Here is a 17,056-nt window from a genome sequence, read left to right on the forward strand (position 1 = left end):
GGGGGGCGGAGAGCTGGGTGCACACCGCCACTCGGCGGCGGCCGGGAGCATGGCATCCCAAAGATAACAGTTTATCAGGACTTAGATTTGCCACCTACTGCTTTACTCCATTTTCAGGTAGCCCTGACCTGGAGATTGCGTCCTTACTGGCTTGCGTCTCCAAGAATATCCTCTCTGGATATTCCTTATGAATATCTAGTCTTCTCCTCTGTACTTTTGATCTTGCAATTCCTTCCTTCAGGAATGACCTTCCTCGTTCTTCTCCTGGCTTACTCTTAAGCCTTCCAAAACTCTGCTCCCGTATCCCATCTGCAGAACCCTTGATCTCAAGAGCTGATTCCCGTTTTATCCCCAGGGTCTGGTAAGTGAAGGGCTGCATAGAGTGGCTCGAATCTGCGCGGCCTGGGTTCAGCTGACTACGCAGTTTCCACCAGGGGGAGCAAGAGACAGCGTCATTTCACGACGTCCACCAGGGGGCGCTTTCTCCTGCCTCTGGCCGTTCAGGACTGGGGAGCCAACCCGCGGATTCGCCCCGCCTGATCTGGAGAGGCACCACTAAACTATTTGCATAATCTTGAAAGGGCCGCGCTGAGTGGTTGTGGTATAAAAGAAATTTGAAACGGGCTCTCTGATTGGCGTAAGTTTTCCCTCTTGCCTCGCGTCCCCATCCCGGCCCGGAGGTCGGTAGGAAGCCTCCGACTAGTGACAAGAGGGAACCTAGGTGTCCGGGCAGTGGGCCCTGAGGGTGAGTGCTGGGCGCCGAGAGGCTGAGCCGGGGTGTGGGAGGCTGGGGTGGGAGACTGCTCGCTCCGCCCTGACTCCTCTCGGCTTGCCGGTTCACCTGTCTAGGAGTCGAAGATGTGCATCTAGAGACACCGCGACCCTTGCCACCTGACCCACACACGGAGGCCCTCTCAGTCACCCTGGTCACACCCACGCTGCCTTGGGGTAGGAAAAGGAGTCTCCTCAGTCTTAGCTTCTGACCTCCCGGGTCATCTCACTCAGGCCTCTAAAGAGCTTGGTTTGCCCCTCTGGAAAGTGGACCAGTGGCTTACAGAGGCATGTGCCAGGGAGGGGGGTGGGTGGTGGAGGAACCTGAAAACTGTTCACCCACAGCTTTGTTCTTGCAGAGTCGCCCATAAATAGGGTCCCAGGGCTGGAGATGGGTATCGAAAATGAAAGTCCAGAACCAGACTGTCAGAAACAGTTCCAGGCCGCAGTCAGCGTCATTCAGAACTTGCCTAAGAACGGTGAGGGCACGGGGACCCTCATTTGGGGGTTCAGATGACCAGGGTCTGCCTCCCAGGAGACCCTGATCCTGGCAGCTTTTGCAGACAAGTCCCTAAATGTGTTGTCCTGGGGTTCCCCTCTGCCACCTACCCCTGTCTATCTTGAGTGAGACCCTTCACCATCTCTGCCCCCACCAAGAGAGACCCTTCACCACCCCACCAAGGGTGGTTCTCCTCCCGCCTCTATCCTCCTGGAGCTGGGAGTGATACTGTCCCCCTCCACTTCTCAACTCTTGCCCAGGCTCTTACCGCCCCTCCTACGAAGAGATGCTGCGGTTCTACAGCTACTACAAGCAGGCTACCATGGGGCCCTGCCTCATCCCCCAGCCTGGGTTCTGGGACCCTATCGGACGTTACAAATGGTGAGCTTCCCATCAGCTGGGCAAACAAGCCTCAGCTGTCAATCAACCTTTCACAGCCCTCCGCCCCCCACCCCACCCCACCCCCAGGGAAGCCTGGAACAGCCTGGGCCAGATGAGCAGGGAGGAGGCCATGTCCGCCTACATTACCGAGATGAAGCTGGTGGCACAGAAGGTAGGGAGAGGCTGCAGGCTCCTCCCTGTGCCCAAGGTCTCAGCCAGGTGACCCGCCCCGCTTTGCCCATCACGTTTCCTGCACGTTGATACACCTATGGGAATTCCACCTTCAAGTTGTCCCCCTGCCCCTGCCTGACTCTGGGTCCTGACTGGGCACAAGGTGGAGGGATATGATGGCAGCAGCAGGGCAGAGGCGGCCCAGCTCAAGGGGGTAGGAGGGCAGTGGTGGGAAGGGCCAGCCTTTCCCCATTAGACCCCCTCCCGCACAGGTGATCGACACAGTGCCCCTGGGCGAGGTGGCAGAGGACATGTTTGGTTACTTCGAGCCCCTGTACCAGGTGATCCCTGACATGCCGAGGCCCCCGGAGACATTCCTGAGAAGGGTCACAGGTCAGGCCCCCAGGCTGGGAGCTCCACAAAGGCTGATGGAACTGTCTTAGGGGGCTGCTCAATTGGAGGGAAGCCTGGAGGCAGAGGGCTCTAGAAATGTTCCTGTAAGGACCCCAGCTAGTGCCCCGATGGGGTGGGTCTCAGACAGAATCCCTGGCTAGATGAGGATGGGGAGCAGGGGCCTGATCTCTTCCCAGCCCCACCTCTGGGTGCTGTGTCTCTGCAGGTTGGAAAGAGCAGGCACTGAATGGAGATGCTGAGGCTGCCCCAGAGCCTCCCTGCCTCCCCAAGGAACCAGCACCCCCAAGTCTAGGTCAGTGTCTGGGGGGGAGGGGCAGAGGGCCAGGCCAGAGGTGGGAGGACCTCCAGGCAGTGTGGAGGGGAGCAGGCTAGATGCTGCGCTGTGCCTGTCACACCTCATGCCCACAGACACTGAAATCCCCTGTGCTCCCAAAGGCCAGGGGCAGGTTCTGGGATCCCTTTCCTCTCAGGGACCCATCTGTGCCTCTTGTGGTAGCATCTTGAGGGTCCCCTAAACAGGTGCCTCTGCCCAGATGCACACCCTTCCCCTCCTTCCATGGCTTCCCTCCTGCCACTTGCCCCGACTTCCCTCCTCCTCAGAATCCCAGCCACCCAGGGACCAGGACTCTGAAGTTTTCTGTGATTCTGTGGAGCAGCTGGAGCCTGAGCTGGTGAGACCCACTCCCATCCCCTCCCTTTCCCCATCCCACTGGGCCCTGGCTGCTCCCACCACCACCCTCCCCTCCGTGGACTTTGTGACTCTTCTCTGCAGGTTGGGGAAGAGCAAAGGGGCGCCCTGGGAGGAGAAAATGACACCAGAAACAGCCCCGAGCCTCCTGCAGAGAAAGGTGAGCCCCTATCCGACCCTTTGCCCCATGGTTCCAGTGCCTGGGGCCTTCCCCTGGCTGCCTTCATGGGCAGAGGAGAAAGTCCAGCACTGGGCACTAGAGAGAGCAGCCTCTGCCCAGGAAGGGTTGCCAAAAGCCAGACACTGGCCTGGAGGAGCAAAGTCCCTGCCTGGCCTCCTCTCCAAGGGCCACCAGGAGTCTGTGCCCTTTGCTGGCACTGAGTCAGGGCAGCTGGGGTAGAACTCCTAGACCAGTTCTCTCATCTACAGGCTGGGGTAGAACTCCTAGACCAGTTCTCTCATCTACAGCTGCGTAGCCTTGGGAGTCATCCTTTCTCTCGGGGTCTCCCATTTGGGACTCTCCAAGGACGACGAGTTGAGTTCTCCCTTATCTCTTCCTAACTTCCAGTGTCCCATGTCCCATAAGAGGCACTTTCATAAATATTATCTCCTTTATTCCTCAGAGCAAGCAGCCCTGTGAGGGAGAGGACATGATTTTCAGATGAGAATGAGGCTTAGAGAAGTTACTGACTTGCCCAGAGCCACAGAGCTAAGTGGTAGTGCTGGGGTTCGAACCCCTGGCAGTCCATTAGCTGCATGCATGGACTTTATAGACTCACACTGGGCACAAGGGATGGCATTCTACTGACTCCTCCCTGGCCCTGCCCCGAGCTGAGTTGCTTCCTGCGTCCCCTTTCCTGTGTGTCTGTGCTCTGCAGGGAGATTGGAAGGCCCCCTGCTGGGGCCCCAGGAATTGGACTCGTGGCTGGTGGGGACAGTCCGTGCGCTGCAGGACAGTATGCGGGACGTCCAGGGGAGGCTGCAGAGCCTGGAGAGCATGCCTATGCCCCCCGAGCAGGTGAGCCCCTTCCGAAGGTCCAGGGCAAGATTGGGGCAGAATTTTGAGGGTCTCTGTGCTGCACTCCTCAGCCAGCCACTTCTTTATCCCCCCGTCTCTACCTGCCCACACTTCTGCCTTCTCCAGAGAATGGTGTGGCTTATGGGTCAGGCCAGGAAGTCAGGGGGTCTAAAGTGCTTCCTACCTGGAAGGGAGAGTGGGAGAAGCCCACCTTTCCTGCTTTTAACCCCACCCCGTGCCAGAAGGGAAACCGAGGACAGAGGGAATTCCAACAGTTGGAGGGGCCAGAACCTGTCTGCTCTTTGCACTGGGGCTGGGAGGGGGTCCCTATTGGCCCTCTGTCAGGACTTCTTCTGTTCCCAGACTTACTGTCTTCCCCTCCCCTCCCCTCACATTCAGCCCTTGCACCCCTCACTCCTCCTCCCGACTTCTAGATCTGCTTGCCCCTGACACCTCTGCTTCTGCAAAATAAATAAGAGCAGCCATTTCTGGAGCCCCGGCAGTGTGCCAAACATATTACCTACATTACCTCATTTTATCCACACACACACACACACACAAACAGCAATGAAATAGGTTTTCTTTTCATTCCCCTTTTACAAATGAGGAAACTAAAGCTCTGAGAGGTTGAATAACTTACCTCAGGGCCTGGAAGGAACTCACACAGCCTGGAAGAACCCCACAGAGCTGCTGTGAGGATTAGGTGAGATAATGCATGTAGGTGCTTCCGAATGGGGCTCATTGTTACTATTAGCATTATTATTAAGTGATGGAGCTGGGAGTGGTCCCACTTGTATCTCCCTCCAAAGCTGGTATCCACCGTTAACTCTGAATGAGTCGGTTCTTGTGAAGCCTGGAGCTGTGGGGACAGGGGACAGCTGAAGTCCTGGATATGAAGGAATCACTCAGGTGACCCTTTGTCCCCTTGGCACAGAGGAATTGGTAGGAATTTCCTCAGATCCACAGTGGCTAACATTTCAACACTCCCCCCGCCTCGCCAAGGTTTTACTAATATTTTTTATTTACCTTTTACTAATTTTATATGCTGAATATTTCCACGCTGAGATACCTGGACTTGAATCTCTGAAAATAAGAACACTCTACTACCTAGCAAAAACATTTGATTGCACACCACAATTCCTTCATATCACCAAAAAAACAAAGTGAAGTCCCTCAGTCGTGTCCGACTCTTTGCGACCCCATGGACTGTACCCTACCAGGCTCCTCCATCCATGGGATTTTCCAGGCAAGAATACTGGAGTGGGTTGCCATTTCCTTCTCCAGGGGATGTTCCCGACCCAGGGATCAAATCCAGATCTCCTGCATCGTAGGTAGACGCTTTACTGTCTGAGCCAACAGTCAAATACAGTCCAGATTCCAATCGGCTTTTCCAGCTTCCCTGTCTGTCCACGCCAGGAGCCTCTGTCCTTAAGACTCTGTTAGTCTAGACCAGTCCCTCTTCCTTGCTAGTGACTTGGTGATGAGACTGGTCAGTAGTCCTGTAGACTGTACCACTTCTGGAGTCTCATGACAGCCCTGTGGCTAGATGACATGACCCGATTACATCAGAGGTGATATTCTTTCTTCACATCAAGACACATAACTGGATGTCCTACCATGAATATCCCTAGTGAGGATCACAGCAGGGATGAAGGGGTGATAGTCTGATTCCACCACTTGGAGCCAGGGAATGTCCCAGTTCCCCATCAGCCCCATTTGATACACAGCTTTTGACAAATGATAGATAATCCTTGCTTGGATCCATAATTTAGTTAATGGTTGCAAAAATGTGGACTTTTCTATGATTCCTTTAACATTTATTAGCTGGCATTTTTCTGTAGAGTTTCCCTGACATCTAGGATTTCCCTTAAATATGGTGCCTTATGGAAGGGTAGAATATGTGCTTAATTCTTTCTCTTTACTTATCTATTTTTAAAGTAAGGAGTTGATTTAAAAGCCACCTCAATGGTGATAAATTTCCAACTTACTCTTCTATGAATTTATGACTTTAAAGACTCAGTATTTCAGTCAACTGCAATCATATCGTTCTTTTTGATGCCCAGACTGTCACAACTTTGTAAGACCCTCCCTTTCTAGCTGGGTCCTAGGTTCTTGTAACATGATCTCATTAATCCTTAACAGCTTCCTCACTTCTTGGTATAAGACATCCCACATTCAATTCCACCTTCCCTGCTCCAGACCTGAAATCTGCCACTTCTCCAAGGAGCCTTGCTTCCTTTCAACAGATAATGGGATTTAGAAACTAAAATCTGAACACCCTGGGTCTTCATTGGAAATGTGGCACATCCTTTACAATATGGGGTCTTCAGGTCATATCAGGCTTTGTGGCCCAGAGGAGATGACGTTGGAGCCAGTTCCTCCACTCTTTTTGGCACCTTGAATTGCTGTGGGAGGAAGATAGGGGAGGGAGTTGGGGCTCAGTGTTTCAGGGACAAACCAGGAGTCCCAATCTTCAGACTGGGGAAAGGGAGGTAGCAGCTCCCACTTGAGTTCTGGAAGCAGGTCCCTAAGGAGGGCCTAGCCTGAGCTGAGGCCTGGGCTGGCGCCTGACTCTCTCCTCTTGGCAGCAGATGCCCCCACCCAGTGCCAGGCCTCGGCCCCTCAGGCTTTCCGGCCCCACACTGATCTTCTTCCTCCTGTGGCCCTTCATCGTCCAGTGGCTCTTCCGACAGTTTCGGACCCAGAAGAGGTGACTCTCGGTGGAGGAGTCTGCAGCCAACAGGAGGCTATGAACCCTGTGTTCTGCAGTGCCCTGAGCCTTCCTAGGGTTTAGGGGAACAGCATTAACCGCCCCCGGCTTCCCGTCCCCAAATAGCGTTCGCCTTGATACCCCTCTCCTCGTGTGGGGGCCAGATAGGACCCTACTCTTCCTGCAGCTCCACAGGGACTGTCCCTCCTTTCCCCCTCGACCACCTCAGGCTCCCTGGGGAGACTGCCCTAACGGAGCAAGTCCCCAGTTCGGGGTGGGCGGGTGATCCAGGGGCGGAGCTACCGGGTCTCAGCCTCTGCCCTCCTCACCCTCTGAGTCACGTGACTCCTCTCCCAAGCCAGCCTCTCCCCGAGGAGGCTCAGCTCTTGGGCAAGTTGGGACTTCGGCCGGGCCCTGGAAGAGTGATTGGCTGGCGGGCTGTGGGAGGGAGGCCAGGAGGCTCGACCGAGTTGGGAAAAGGCGGAGAGCTGGCCCCGGGGGAGGGCAGTCAGCTCCTTTTGGCTGGCCGCCCTACCCGCAGAAATACTCAGGACGTCCTCACTAAAGATGCACTTACAAAAGAGTTTCACCAAATAAAACCTTCATCTTCTGCCATCTGGGCTGCCACGGAGTGAGGCGGAAAGCGCGTCCGGGACGCGGGAGGTTCAGGTCCCTTCTGTGACCCCTCCCCCGCTGCCGTGGACGGCCCCAAGACGCCAGCGGTCGGCGTTCCAGAGGGAGCATTTCCCCCTCCCCAGGCTAGTGGAGGGAACAGCCCCTGGTCTGCAGGAGAGGCGGAGCGGCTGCTGGGGGCGCCCTGGGCGGGGCCCCGCCCCCTGCCCCGTCGTGGGTGGGGACTGTGCGGGGGAAAGCTGCGAGCCAGGGGCGGCGGGAGGAGAGGAGTACGGCGGGCTCGGGCCCAGGCTCCGTTCCCGCCCGAAGGGAAGGGTGGCTACTCCCTGCTCCGCGCGCCCGGCGTAGGGTCGGGGGCCGCGATCTGGGCCCCGGAAGTGCCCACTGCCCGCTTCCCCCTCCTCAGCTGCTCTCCCCTTGTGACCTCTGCGCTCGGGCTTTCCCAGGGAACTTTCTGGAAAGCCAAGGACGGCGGGAGCGTCGTCCCCGCGGCTCCCGTCGGGGTGGGTCCAGTGCCAAACTGAGCAGAGACCTCTGGGAGCCGCTGGCTGCTGGGGCTACGAAATTTTGAGTTAATCCCTGTGTTAGGGATGAACAACTGGAGGGCAAAGGAAGAGGGGCCAAACTGGTGCTGGGGATGTAAGCGGAAGCCAGCGCCACCACTTGGGCATACTCGCAGTGACTTGGGCAGGACTCTGCTCTGATCCTGGGTTGCCTTGTTTGTGAAATAGCGATGAAGACCTTTTCACCATAAGGCAGTCCTGGGGATTGATGACCAGGACATTAATGACAAAATGCCTACCTAATATCAAGGTGCGTGGCCTCTTGTTTCATAGAATTCTGGAATTCCACAACCTGTCAGTTTGACCACTCCTCCCCTAGTAGAACAAATGAGCCCATACAGCTGAGCCCAATAGACTGAGGCTGGGCTCAGTTGTACCTTCCAAATCCCAACTGAGGGTACCCAGGAGTCCTTTGGAGTCTGAAAATGTAACAGTTTTGAGGTCTCTGACTCCCAGTCGAGTTCTCTCCAAAAACTTTTCCTCAGGGAACTCCCACTGTTGAGGAGAAGCTCTTGCTCCTGCGAAGCTTCTTGCATGACTGATGAAGCAGCATACGAGAGGGGCAGGTTTTCAGAAAGACCTGAGTTCTCAGGGAAAACAGACTAGGATGTTCCATCTCAAAACATCTGGATGCGCCTCAGGGTCACTCTTGCTTGCCTCTCCCTCTGGGCATGCCCATGACCACTTCCCCACAAAACCACTCCTGGATCCCCAGACAAGTCCTGTCTTGGGACAAGACGCCTACTCGTCATAAATGTCCTGCTCATGCCACTCTGCCTGAAAATGCTTCGTGTTTTAGACAGCCACGAAGTCACCTCCTCCATGAAACATATCCACAATTCTCAATTCCTAAGCAAGCTGGCTCACAAGCTCCTATCAGGATTTTCATCATCTGCCATTTTGGCTTACCGTAGGTTTGATGGCCTCTCTACACAGTCCTTGAGTAGCACGGATGAAATTTTACTCACCATTGTGCCTTCTTATCCAATGTGAGATTAACCTGACGGTCCACCGGTTAAGACTGTTTCCATTGTAGGGAGCCAGGTTCTTTCCTTAGTGGGGGAACTAAGATCCCACATGCCTCCAGGTGAGGCAAAAAAAAAAAAAAAAAGGAAAGAGAAAGAGGGCCAGAAGTTGGCTGAAAGTGTTGCAGATGGAAAGGAACTAAATCCAGAGTTCTTACAAAAAAACGGACTTTTGTATTTGTGATAGAAAAACAGCACGGAGTCACAGAGACCTTCGCTTTAGCTGAAAGTGTCACTTAATTGTCATGTGACCTTGGACAAGTCACTTAATTTCTGAGCTTCAGAGATTCCTTATCTCTAAAATGGAGACAAGAATCCCTACCCTGCCTAACTCACTGGGCTGTGGAGGAGCAAATGGTTCTGTGTGCAAAGGAACTCTGTGCGGTGGAAAGCGGCTGGAATATAAGACAGGGCTGTTGATGAAGAAACAGGAGTCACGGTGTGTGGCAAATGGGAAAAACTGAGATTACAGTAAGATTTTCAGCTCAGTTCGGTCGCTCAGTAGTGTCCGACTCTGCGACCCCATGGACTGCAGCATGAAAGATTGTAGACCTAAGTGATTTGAGTGGAGGGTTTCGGCTACTCCTGGCCCTCAGCCCCTGTCCTTTGGGCGGAAGCCTGGAATCTGGAGAATTTTCACAAGGAGAGTTATGTAGCGCGCCGCCCTACCCCCTCCCCGCCCCCCATGAATCTGTCCCACAGTTCTGGGCCAGAATCCCTCTGCCCCCATTTCTGGGCAAGGTTTCCTCCTCAGGGAAGCCTCTGGCTCTTGCCTCCCTGCCGGTGTTGCCCAGCGTCCACTGACGAGGAAGAGCCTCAGTGGGTGATTCTTTCCAGTCTGTGACTTCTCTCTCGAGTAGCCAGGGTTGATTATTTCAACTCAGGATTAATTTCGAACCCCTCCCCCAACAAAGAGGCTCATCCGCTGCCCTGGACTCCCATCCAGGCTCAGGAAAATTTCATGGTCGATTCCCAACTGCACAAACCAAGAGGGCCCCCAGGAGGCCATTTTCTTCGATAAAAGCTGAGGCCCGGTGAGGGAGAAGGGAAGCGAGGCCTTACATCCCAGGGTCTCGGGGGATCCCAGGGCGCACACCCAGCACTTTCCGGCGCCGAAGAGAGAAATCAGCCACGGCCCACCATTTTGCACTGGCCCCTGGGCGGGGGCGGCCGTGAAAGACTACGCTGGGGCTGGGACTCCGCCACTTTCCGCTAAGGGTCCCAGCGTAGTCCGGGAGTGGACGTCACCCGGGACTCGAACCTGCTTTCTCATCTTCCGAGGCCTAGTCAGAGGTTGCTGCCGTAAGGCAGTCACACTGTCCCTTTAAGGCGGCACTTTTTATTCTTCATTTGTTTACCTCTTCATGCGCTTTTTTTTTTAACAAAAAAAAAGTGTTCGCAATATCCTTCCGCAAACGTCAATCCCAGTCACTAATCAACACCTTGAAGCCATTCTTGTAATCTTAAGAATCGAGAATTAATAGCCATGGATCAACATCTCTATTTACAGAATTAAATACTCGTTTATACTTTAGGGACTACTTTTTAGGGGTAAACCATTCTCGCTTAAGTTAACAAATGTTTGTGATCTTCAGAACCTTTCCGCTGAGAAAGGAATAGGATAATAACCTTTAAGACGCACCGTTTCATAAAAATATTCTGTGCAGGCCCTCAAAGGCCATCGAATCTTCTTGTATTCCTGAAGCAGAATGGTATGGTCCAGAATCCGCCCCATCTTCTCTGCGATTGGCCTTCCTTCCTCGGCGAGACGTGTGCCTTTTGACCAATGGGCTCTCACGTTTCTCTAGCGAGGGATAAGCGATGGAAGGAGGCGGCCTGGAAAACGCCCCCTACGCGTCCTGGGATTGGCTACGTCGCACGGCGCGCGAGGACGGCGGGCCTGAAAGATGGGAACTACGACTCCCAGCTTCCTGCGATGGGGACTCAGTCACGCATGCGCATGGGCGGGGCGGACCGGCTTCTATATAAAAGGGGCGCAGAGGGTTGGGAGGCAGCAGTTGGAAGTTGGCAGGTGGAGAGGCAGGTTGGGAGGGGAAGTTGGGGGAGGAGGCGGAAGAGGAGCTGTCGGAAGGGGGAGAAGGGAGGGAGGAAAAAGAGGAGGAGGCGGAGGAGAACAGAGCTGAGCAGAGAGCATCGAGCCAAAGGGGAGATGAGTTTGTCTGTCCTCGGCTGAGGCTCCGGCCGGGCCTAGGGAACGGGGAGCTCGGCTTGGAGCGACACCCGTGGAAGTGGGAGGAGGTGGCTTTGGGACTTTAACCCCCTGTGGGCTCTGCGGCAGGGGATTTAACCCTTTGTGGATCCGGCCCCTTGGAGTCAGCGTCATCGGGTAGTTTTAACCCCTTCGGGGCTGGGTTTAACCCATTGGATTTAACCTAATCTTCTTGCCCACCAACTTCTCGATCGCGGGGGCGGTCTGCGGGAAGGCTTGAAGCCCACCCCCTCTGCACATTACGTACTGTTCCTGCTGCTGCACCCCCTTGGACCCGCTATCTAGCCGCGCTCTGGGCGCTTAACCCTTTATTGACTTGAGCGCCCCCAAATTGCAATTGGAGTTTGCTGACAGAAGGACTGGCTAAAGGCAACACTGCAGGAATTACAGACCGAAGAGGACTGTGTTGGACATTTTTGCAGAGAAAGGCAAACCTTTTTTTCCTTAAGGACTTACAGCCAACATTCTTCAAACTTCGAGAAGAAGATTCTATTAGCAATGGCCGAGCCACTCTTGTCAGAGTTTCAGCACCAGCCTCAAACTAGCAACTGTACAGGTGCTGTTGCTGTCCATGAAGAACGGAACCCTGATCGCCCCCCAGGCGCGGAGGAGCGGGTGCCGGAGGAAGACAGTAGGTGGCAATCGAGAGCGTCCCCCAAGTCGGGTGGCTCTCCAGGGCACGGGGGGGAAGGGAGCCTGGAACCCCAGCCGTCTCCCCTTAAGACCCAGGTCTGCCCAGAATCCAGCTGTCCGGAAGCGGGTGAGAAGGGCCAGAATGGGGACGACTTGTCCGCTGGCGGAGCTCCCCCGCAGCAGAGACAGGTGGGCAAGAAAAAACATAGGAGACGCCCCTCCAAGAAGAAGCGGCTTTGGAAACCGTACTATACGCTGACCTGGGAGGAGAAGAAAAAGTTCGATGAAAAACAGAGCCTGCGAGCTTCGAGGATTCGAGCCGAGATGTTCGCCAAGGGCCAGCCAGTTGCTCCCTATAACACCACGCAGTTCCTCATGGATGACCACGACCAGGAGGAGCCGGATCTTAAAACCGGCCTCTATCCCAAACGGGCCGCTGCCAAATCCGACGACACCAGCGATGAGGACTTTATGGAAGAAGCGGGCGAGGAGGATGGGGGCAGCGACGGGATGGGAGGAGACGGCAGCGAGTTTCTGCAGCGGGACTTCTCGGAGACCTATGAGCGGTACCACGCGGAGAGCCTGCAGAACATGAGCAAGCAGGAGCTCATCAAAGAGTACCTAGAGCTGGAGAAGTGCCTCTCGCGTATGGAGGACGAGAATAATCGGCTGCGGCTGGAAAGCCAGCGGCTGGACGGCGACGACGCGCGTGTGCGGGAGCTGGAGCTGGAGCTGGACCGGCTGCGCGCGGAAAACCTCCAGCTGCTGACGGAGAACGAACTGCACCGGCAGCAGGAGCGAGCGCCGCTGTCCAACTTTGGAGACTAGACTGAAACTTTTCCGGGGGAGGGGGCAAAGGGGACTTTTTACAGTGATGGAATGTAACATTATATACATGTGTATATAAGACAGTGGACCTTTTTATGACACATAATCAGAAAAGAAATCCCCCCTGGCTTTGGTTGGTTCGGTCAATTTAGCTATGATGTAGCTTGTGTGCTTTCTCCTGTTCTTTAATTATGTGAAACTGAAGGGTTGCTTTCCTTGTTTTCCTTTTTAGGAGTTTTTTTCTTTTTTAATGTGTAAGTAACTTGACCAGGTTATAATGCAGTTTTCTGTTAAGAATCTCCTTACATGGAGCTATAAGGTGGCCAAATCTGAGAACCATTAAATTCATTCTAGTTATAATAAATATTTGTAAATGTAACATAGTTTGTGTGATTTCTAGAGCTAATTCAAAGTAATACTGATTTATGTGATTGCATTGGGGGGAGGGGTAAAGGAAGCATTTAATTTGTCCATTTTCAAAAACAAACCTTATTCAGTTTGCCCCGTTTTCCCTTGAATGGGTTTTAGTGTGCTACAATATATAGTTCCAGCAAAATATAAAGATTTAATTATCTTCAATACTTAAGTGTGTTGTTTTCTAGTGCCTTCATTTTCTTTCTTGATGCTGGAGAAATAAACCAGTGTTGGGTGTTTGGGGAGTAGGAAGTAACTATGATCAGCAGCTTAAAATTTAATTCTGCTTCTCAACAGCCATTCAAAAGTCTATTAACAAAAATGTAAACCTAATTTGGCCATTTGTCAGGTTGGACAACTGACAGCCTCATTTCACTCCTACAAGTGGGTTTTTAGTAATTTCCCCCTCCTCCCGTAAGGCTGGAAGGAGTCCTTGGATGCCTGGGAAAGGCACTTGTCTTGCTTTCTTAGTGCAAGCAATGGTTGAATAAACAGTTGTGAGGCAGCTCTTTATGTTAAAATATTCAGAGCTAGGAAATATTATATTTATAGAGGAAATGGCCATTTGGGGCAGTCCAAGGACTTAACTCTAAATGCCCAATACTTAAGTGCTCCCTATATCAAGAAAAGGAATAGGAGCTGTCCACCTTTCCATGAGACTCAAACTAAAACTAGAAATGCCCCCTCACTGCAAATGTAAAGCTTCTGCTTGAGCTAAATTAAGTCCTTGGGGGGGCCAAGTGGGAGCCCTGCACCATCCCTATACAGCCCCTATTCTCAGTCTTCTAAACTGCTGATAGCTGCTTAGTCCTTAAGTAGTTCTGCTCTTCAAAGTGCAGGAGGCCCTGGGAATTCGTTTCTGCCCCCAAGTCAAAATTGAAACTGACTGTTCCCTCATCATGGTTACCCAGCCCATCTTTACCTGCCCTCTGCGTTTCCCTAGACCAAATGCATTGCTCAAATCACTAGCACAAGGCTTCTTTCACCTGGTTCCTCAGAAACATAGGGGGCTTTCGAATCTGTGAGCCCCATGGAATTGTATGTAGGCTTGTATTATGTGTAGGTACTTCTGGAGAGAGGGTTCTAGAGAATCATGAAATTCTCAAACTCCTTGAAGATTAAGAACCCTTGGGGGAGCGGGGGTGGGGTGGGGGGGAGACTCCCACTGGGAAGCTTGCTTTTGCAGCTAAATGAAATAGTGTAGGTGGTGGGAACTTCAAGAGTGAAATGTGCCTTATGATGCGTGAGAAGCATACACAAATCCATGAATCAAGGGAAATCATGGCGGTTAAGACTGACTCAGGGCCTTCAAAGCTGGATTGAGGTGGCCCTATTCTGGCAGATGGTCCACTGGAGACAATGTATGATCAGCTTTTCCTTTGGCCTAAAAACTACATTAAAAGTCTATTTTGAAATAGTTTTCGTGTTTTTAATTTTCCTTCTGCCATGACGTCATACAGGAGTCCCAGAAACGGCTGCTTGGAACAGCAGCAACACTGCCCTCTGGCTTTACACTGCACAAGCAGGAGCCTCATTCTGACTGCATACATGGGATGCAGCAGCGATGGCCTCTTGATTTCAGAACCTCCTCTTAATAAGATAGGTTTAAGTATAAAGATCTTGTTTTCCTATTAGTCTTAGAAAGACTTGTAGTGCACTGATCATCAGGGAAAAAAAAAAGTGTTATGTTTTAGGAGATACATTCAATCCAGTCTCAAATTATACAAATTTAAAGTAATTGTCATAATTTACTTTGATTTACCTTGAGATATGCAACTCTGAATTTTGCTTTCAAAGGCACTTGCATTTTATGGTATTTATTGCATTTAAGATGTTCTTAGCATGATGAGGTTTCTGCAAAATTTCAATTTTCTATCAACACTTTCTAGGTGAAACACTTGACTAGCATACTGCTGCCGGGCCAGAGGGAAGACTCCGAATTCCCTATACTACCAGGATCATGACAAATGATCCTCAAGTCCACTCTAGCCATTCACTAAAGCCATTTCTGCTAAACAATTTAAATAAGCTGTTCAAAAGATCATGCTTACACATTAGCAATTTCAGTAGTTCTCTTTTACTGAGGTCTGGGTATCCAGCAAGGGCAAAGCACTTCCCAAACTTTGGAGACAGCTGGCTGGGCAGCTTAATCCTCCTTTGAGCTAAGGAAAACTTTTCTTGGGCTAGCCTATAACCTAAAGTGGCCCTCAGGAGATAGAGCCCTGATTTCTGCTTGAGTGGGAAAGCCAGGGAGTTTCAGATTGGTTTAGTTCAGAAAAATAGACAAGGTTTTTCTAAAGAGAGGAAACACAAAATTAGACCAGACTAAAGAGTCAAAACACCAGGCTCCTAGTTCTACCTTTGATATATACTAGCAGTGTAAGCCTTAACACTCTCAGAGCCTCATTCTTCATCAGCAAAATGGGGCTGTGCCTACATTACATAACTGCTGCAAGGATTAGAGACAGCATGAAAACAGTCTATACAAGAGTAAGGTATCATTGATATTATCACTGGTTCTTTTTAAGACCAGAGCAATTGCCCACTTGATCAGTATTTTAACTTTCACTTTGTTCAGAGTAAAATAAAACTCCTTTGCTTGGGGAAATGCAAATAAATATACTTTATCCTGGTGAATTCAAAAGAGAAATCAAAGAAATCTACAGAAATAAGCAAAATCCACAACTAAATAGTCTACTTCAGAAAACCAATGTTCTGCCAAATATTTGGTAATGTATTATAGGTGTCCCCTGGCCACTTACACCAACAGCTAGAAACAAATATAACAGTGTGATGGAAAAGCTGGCGAAAGTAAGAGTACTATATTTGTACCTAGGTACACCTGAGTTTGTCGGTTTTCAAGAATTATTTCCCCCATTTCTCAAGCAAGATTGTAATAAAATTCCACTTTACTATCTTTTCTCATGTAAAGTGTAAAGGGCTGTTGCTAGAAATGAAAAGTAATTTCTAAAAGAAAATGTCAAATTCAGGCCCGGAAGAGTGGGATCTGTAAGACAAAATATATGGTCTAGAAAGCAAAGATTCAATATTTTGCCAATTCCTCCCAGTTGTCTTTGAATGTTGGAAAGCTTACAGCATCATTTCATTTCTTGTTGAAAAAACAAAGGCAGATAAATAACATAGCTCTTGCAAATCCTCCTAAATAAAGTTTTTCCTGGGCTTTACTGAGAGGCAATTCAATTATGACAAATGATATAACACTGGTAACAGCAGGGATAATCCAAGTAGTTTACTAACAAATTTTTACACACCTCGAAATTCTTTCAAATGGTTGAGGTGCTACCAGAAATGGCTGGTAAGTCTTCTGAAATAGCTAGTGTGATTCTTTCCCTCAACACAGCACCAAGAACAGCTATAGTTGGCTTATAATTTTCCAAAAAGAACGAAAACTTGAAGAGTATTGTAAACTCTCATCTGAAGACACATTCTATTTGACACATCCACCGACTGTGAAGTGTTAAAAAACAACTCTGGGTCAACAGTGAGCAAAGATGATATTCCTGAAGGAAAACGTGAGAGCTCTAGAGTGTTCCATGCACAACAACTTGAGAAAACGATAGCATTACTGCTCTTTTAAGCTACTCAGTAGAACTTGTCCTAGCCTCCAGAGTGTCAGAGAAGATTAATTTGAAGTTCTGAAGTCTGCTTTTAGCACACACTTCTGCATACCTGGATAACTCCAGGACAACATTCAGGCAAAGGCAGAGGACCAAACCAGAAGACGGAAGGAAATGTCGAAGAAGTCAGTTCTGCCTTCCTCTCTAGGGCTTACTAAAAGTGTATTTAAAACAGCAAACATTTTAACTTAAAAAGAGACGAGAGGGGACTCTCTCTCCTGCGTGCGTGCGCTCTTCTCTCTCTCTCTCTCTCCCTCTCTCTCTCCCTCTCTCTCCCCCTTTCTCCCTCTTGCTATCTTCTAAATAAAATGGAGCTGTAACACTGAAAAAAAAAAAAAAAGAGACGAGAGAGAGAAGAGGATGAGGACTAAACACAAAATTTAAAAATGTGGAAATCAAATAGTTCAGGAGTAAGAATTTTCATCCTGAATAGGGCTGCT

General features: G+C 51.0%; 2 protein-coding genes across 12 annotated transcripts; both read left to right on the forward strand.

Moving 5' to 3' along the window:
- Positions 1 to 676: 676 nt before the first annotated feature.
- Positions 677 to 7,267, forward strand: ACBD4 (acyl-CoA binding domain containing 4). Of its 11 annotated transcripts, none has more exons than XM_059878035.1 (11): positions 677 to 745; positions 850 to 948; positions 1,117 to 1,250; positions 1,531 to 1,651; positions 1,708 to 1,823; positions 2,095 to 2,215; positions 2,442 to 2,528; positions 2,837 to 2,907; positions 3,009 to 3,084; positions 3,803 to 3,942; positions 6,531 to 7,267. In XM_059878035.1, exons 3-11 carry the CDS (start codon positions 1,176 to 1,178, stop codon positions 6,654 to 6,656), a joined length of 933 nt encoding a protein of 310 aa, XP_059734018.1. In that variant the 5' UTR covers positions 677 to 745; positions 850 to 948; positions 1,117 to 1,175; the 3' UTR covers positions 6,657 to 7,267. The 11 variants fall into 11 exon arrangements, with proteins under 11 accessions (XP_059734018.1, XP_010814651.2, XP_059734017.1 ...); XM_010816349.4 differs by having other exon boundaries at positions 1,739 to 1,823; XM_059878034.1 differs by having other exon boundaries at positions 1,131 to 1,250.
- A 3,761-nt stretch (positions 7,268 to 11,028) lies between these two features.
- On the forward strand, positions 11,029 to 12,943 carry HEXIM1 (HEXIM P-TEFb complex subunit 1). Its single transcript, NM_001076181.2, has one exon. It carries the CDS (start codon positions 11,602 to 11,604, stop codon positions 12,562 to 12,564), a length of 963 nt encoding a protein of 320 aa, NP_001069649.1. The 5' UTR covers positions 11,029 to 11,601; the 3' UTR covers positions 12,565 to 12,943.
- Positions 12,944 to 17,056: the final 4,113 nt, after the last annotated feature.

Source organism: Bos taurus, chromosome 19 (assembly GCF_002263795.3).
Source record: "Bos taurus isolate L1 Dominette 01449 registration number 42190680 breed Hereford chromosome 19, ARS-UCD2.0, whole genome shotgun sequence".
In the NCBI taxonomy this organism is placed as follows: domain Eukaryota; kingdom Metazoa; phylum Chordata; class Mammalia; order Artiodactyla; family Bovidae; genus Bos; species Bos taurus.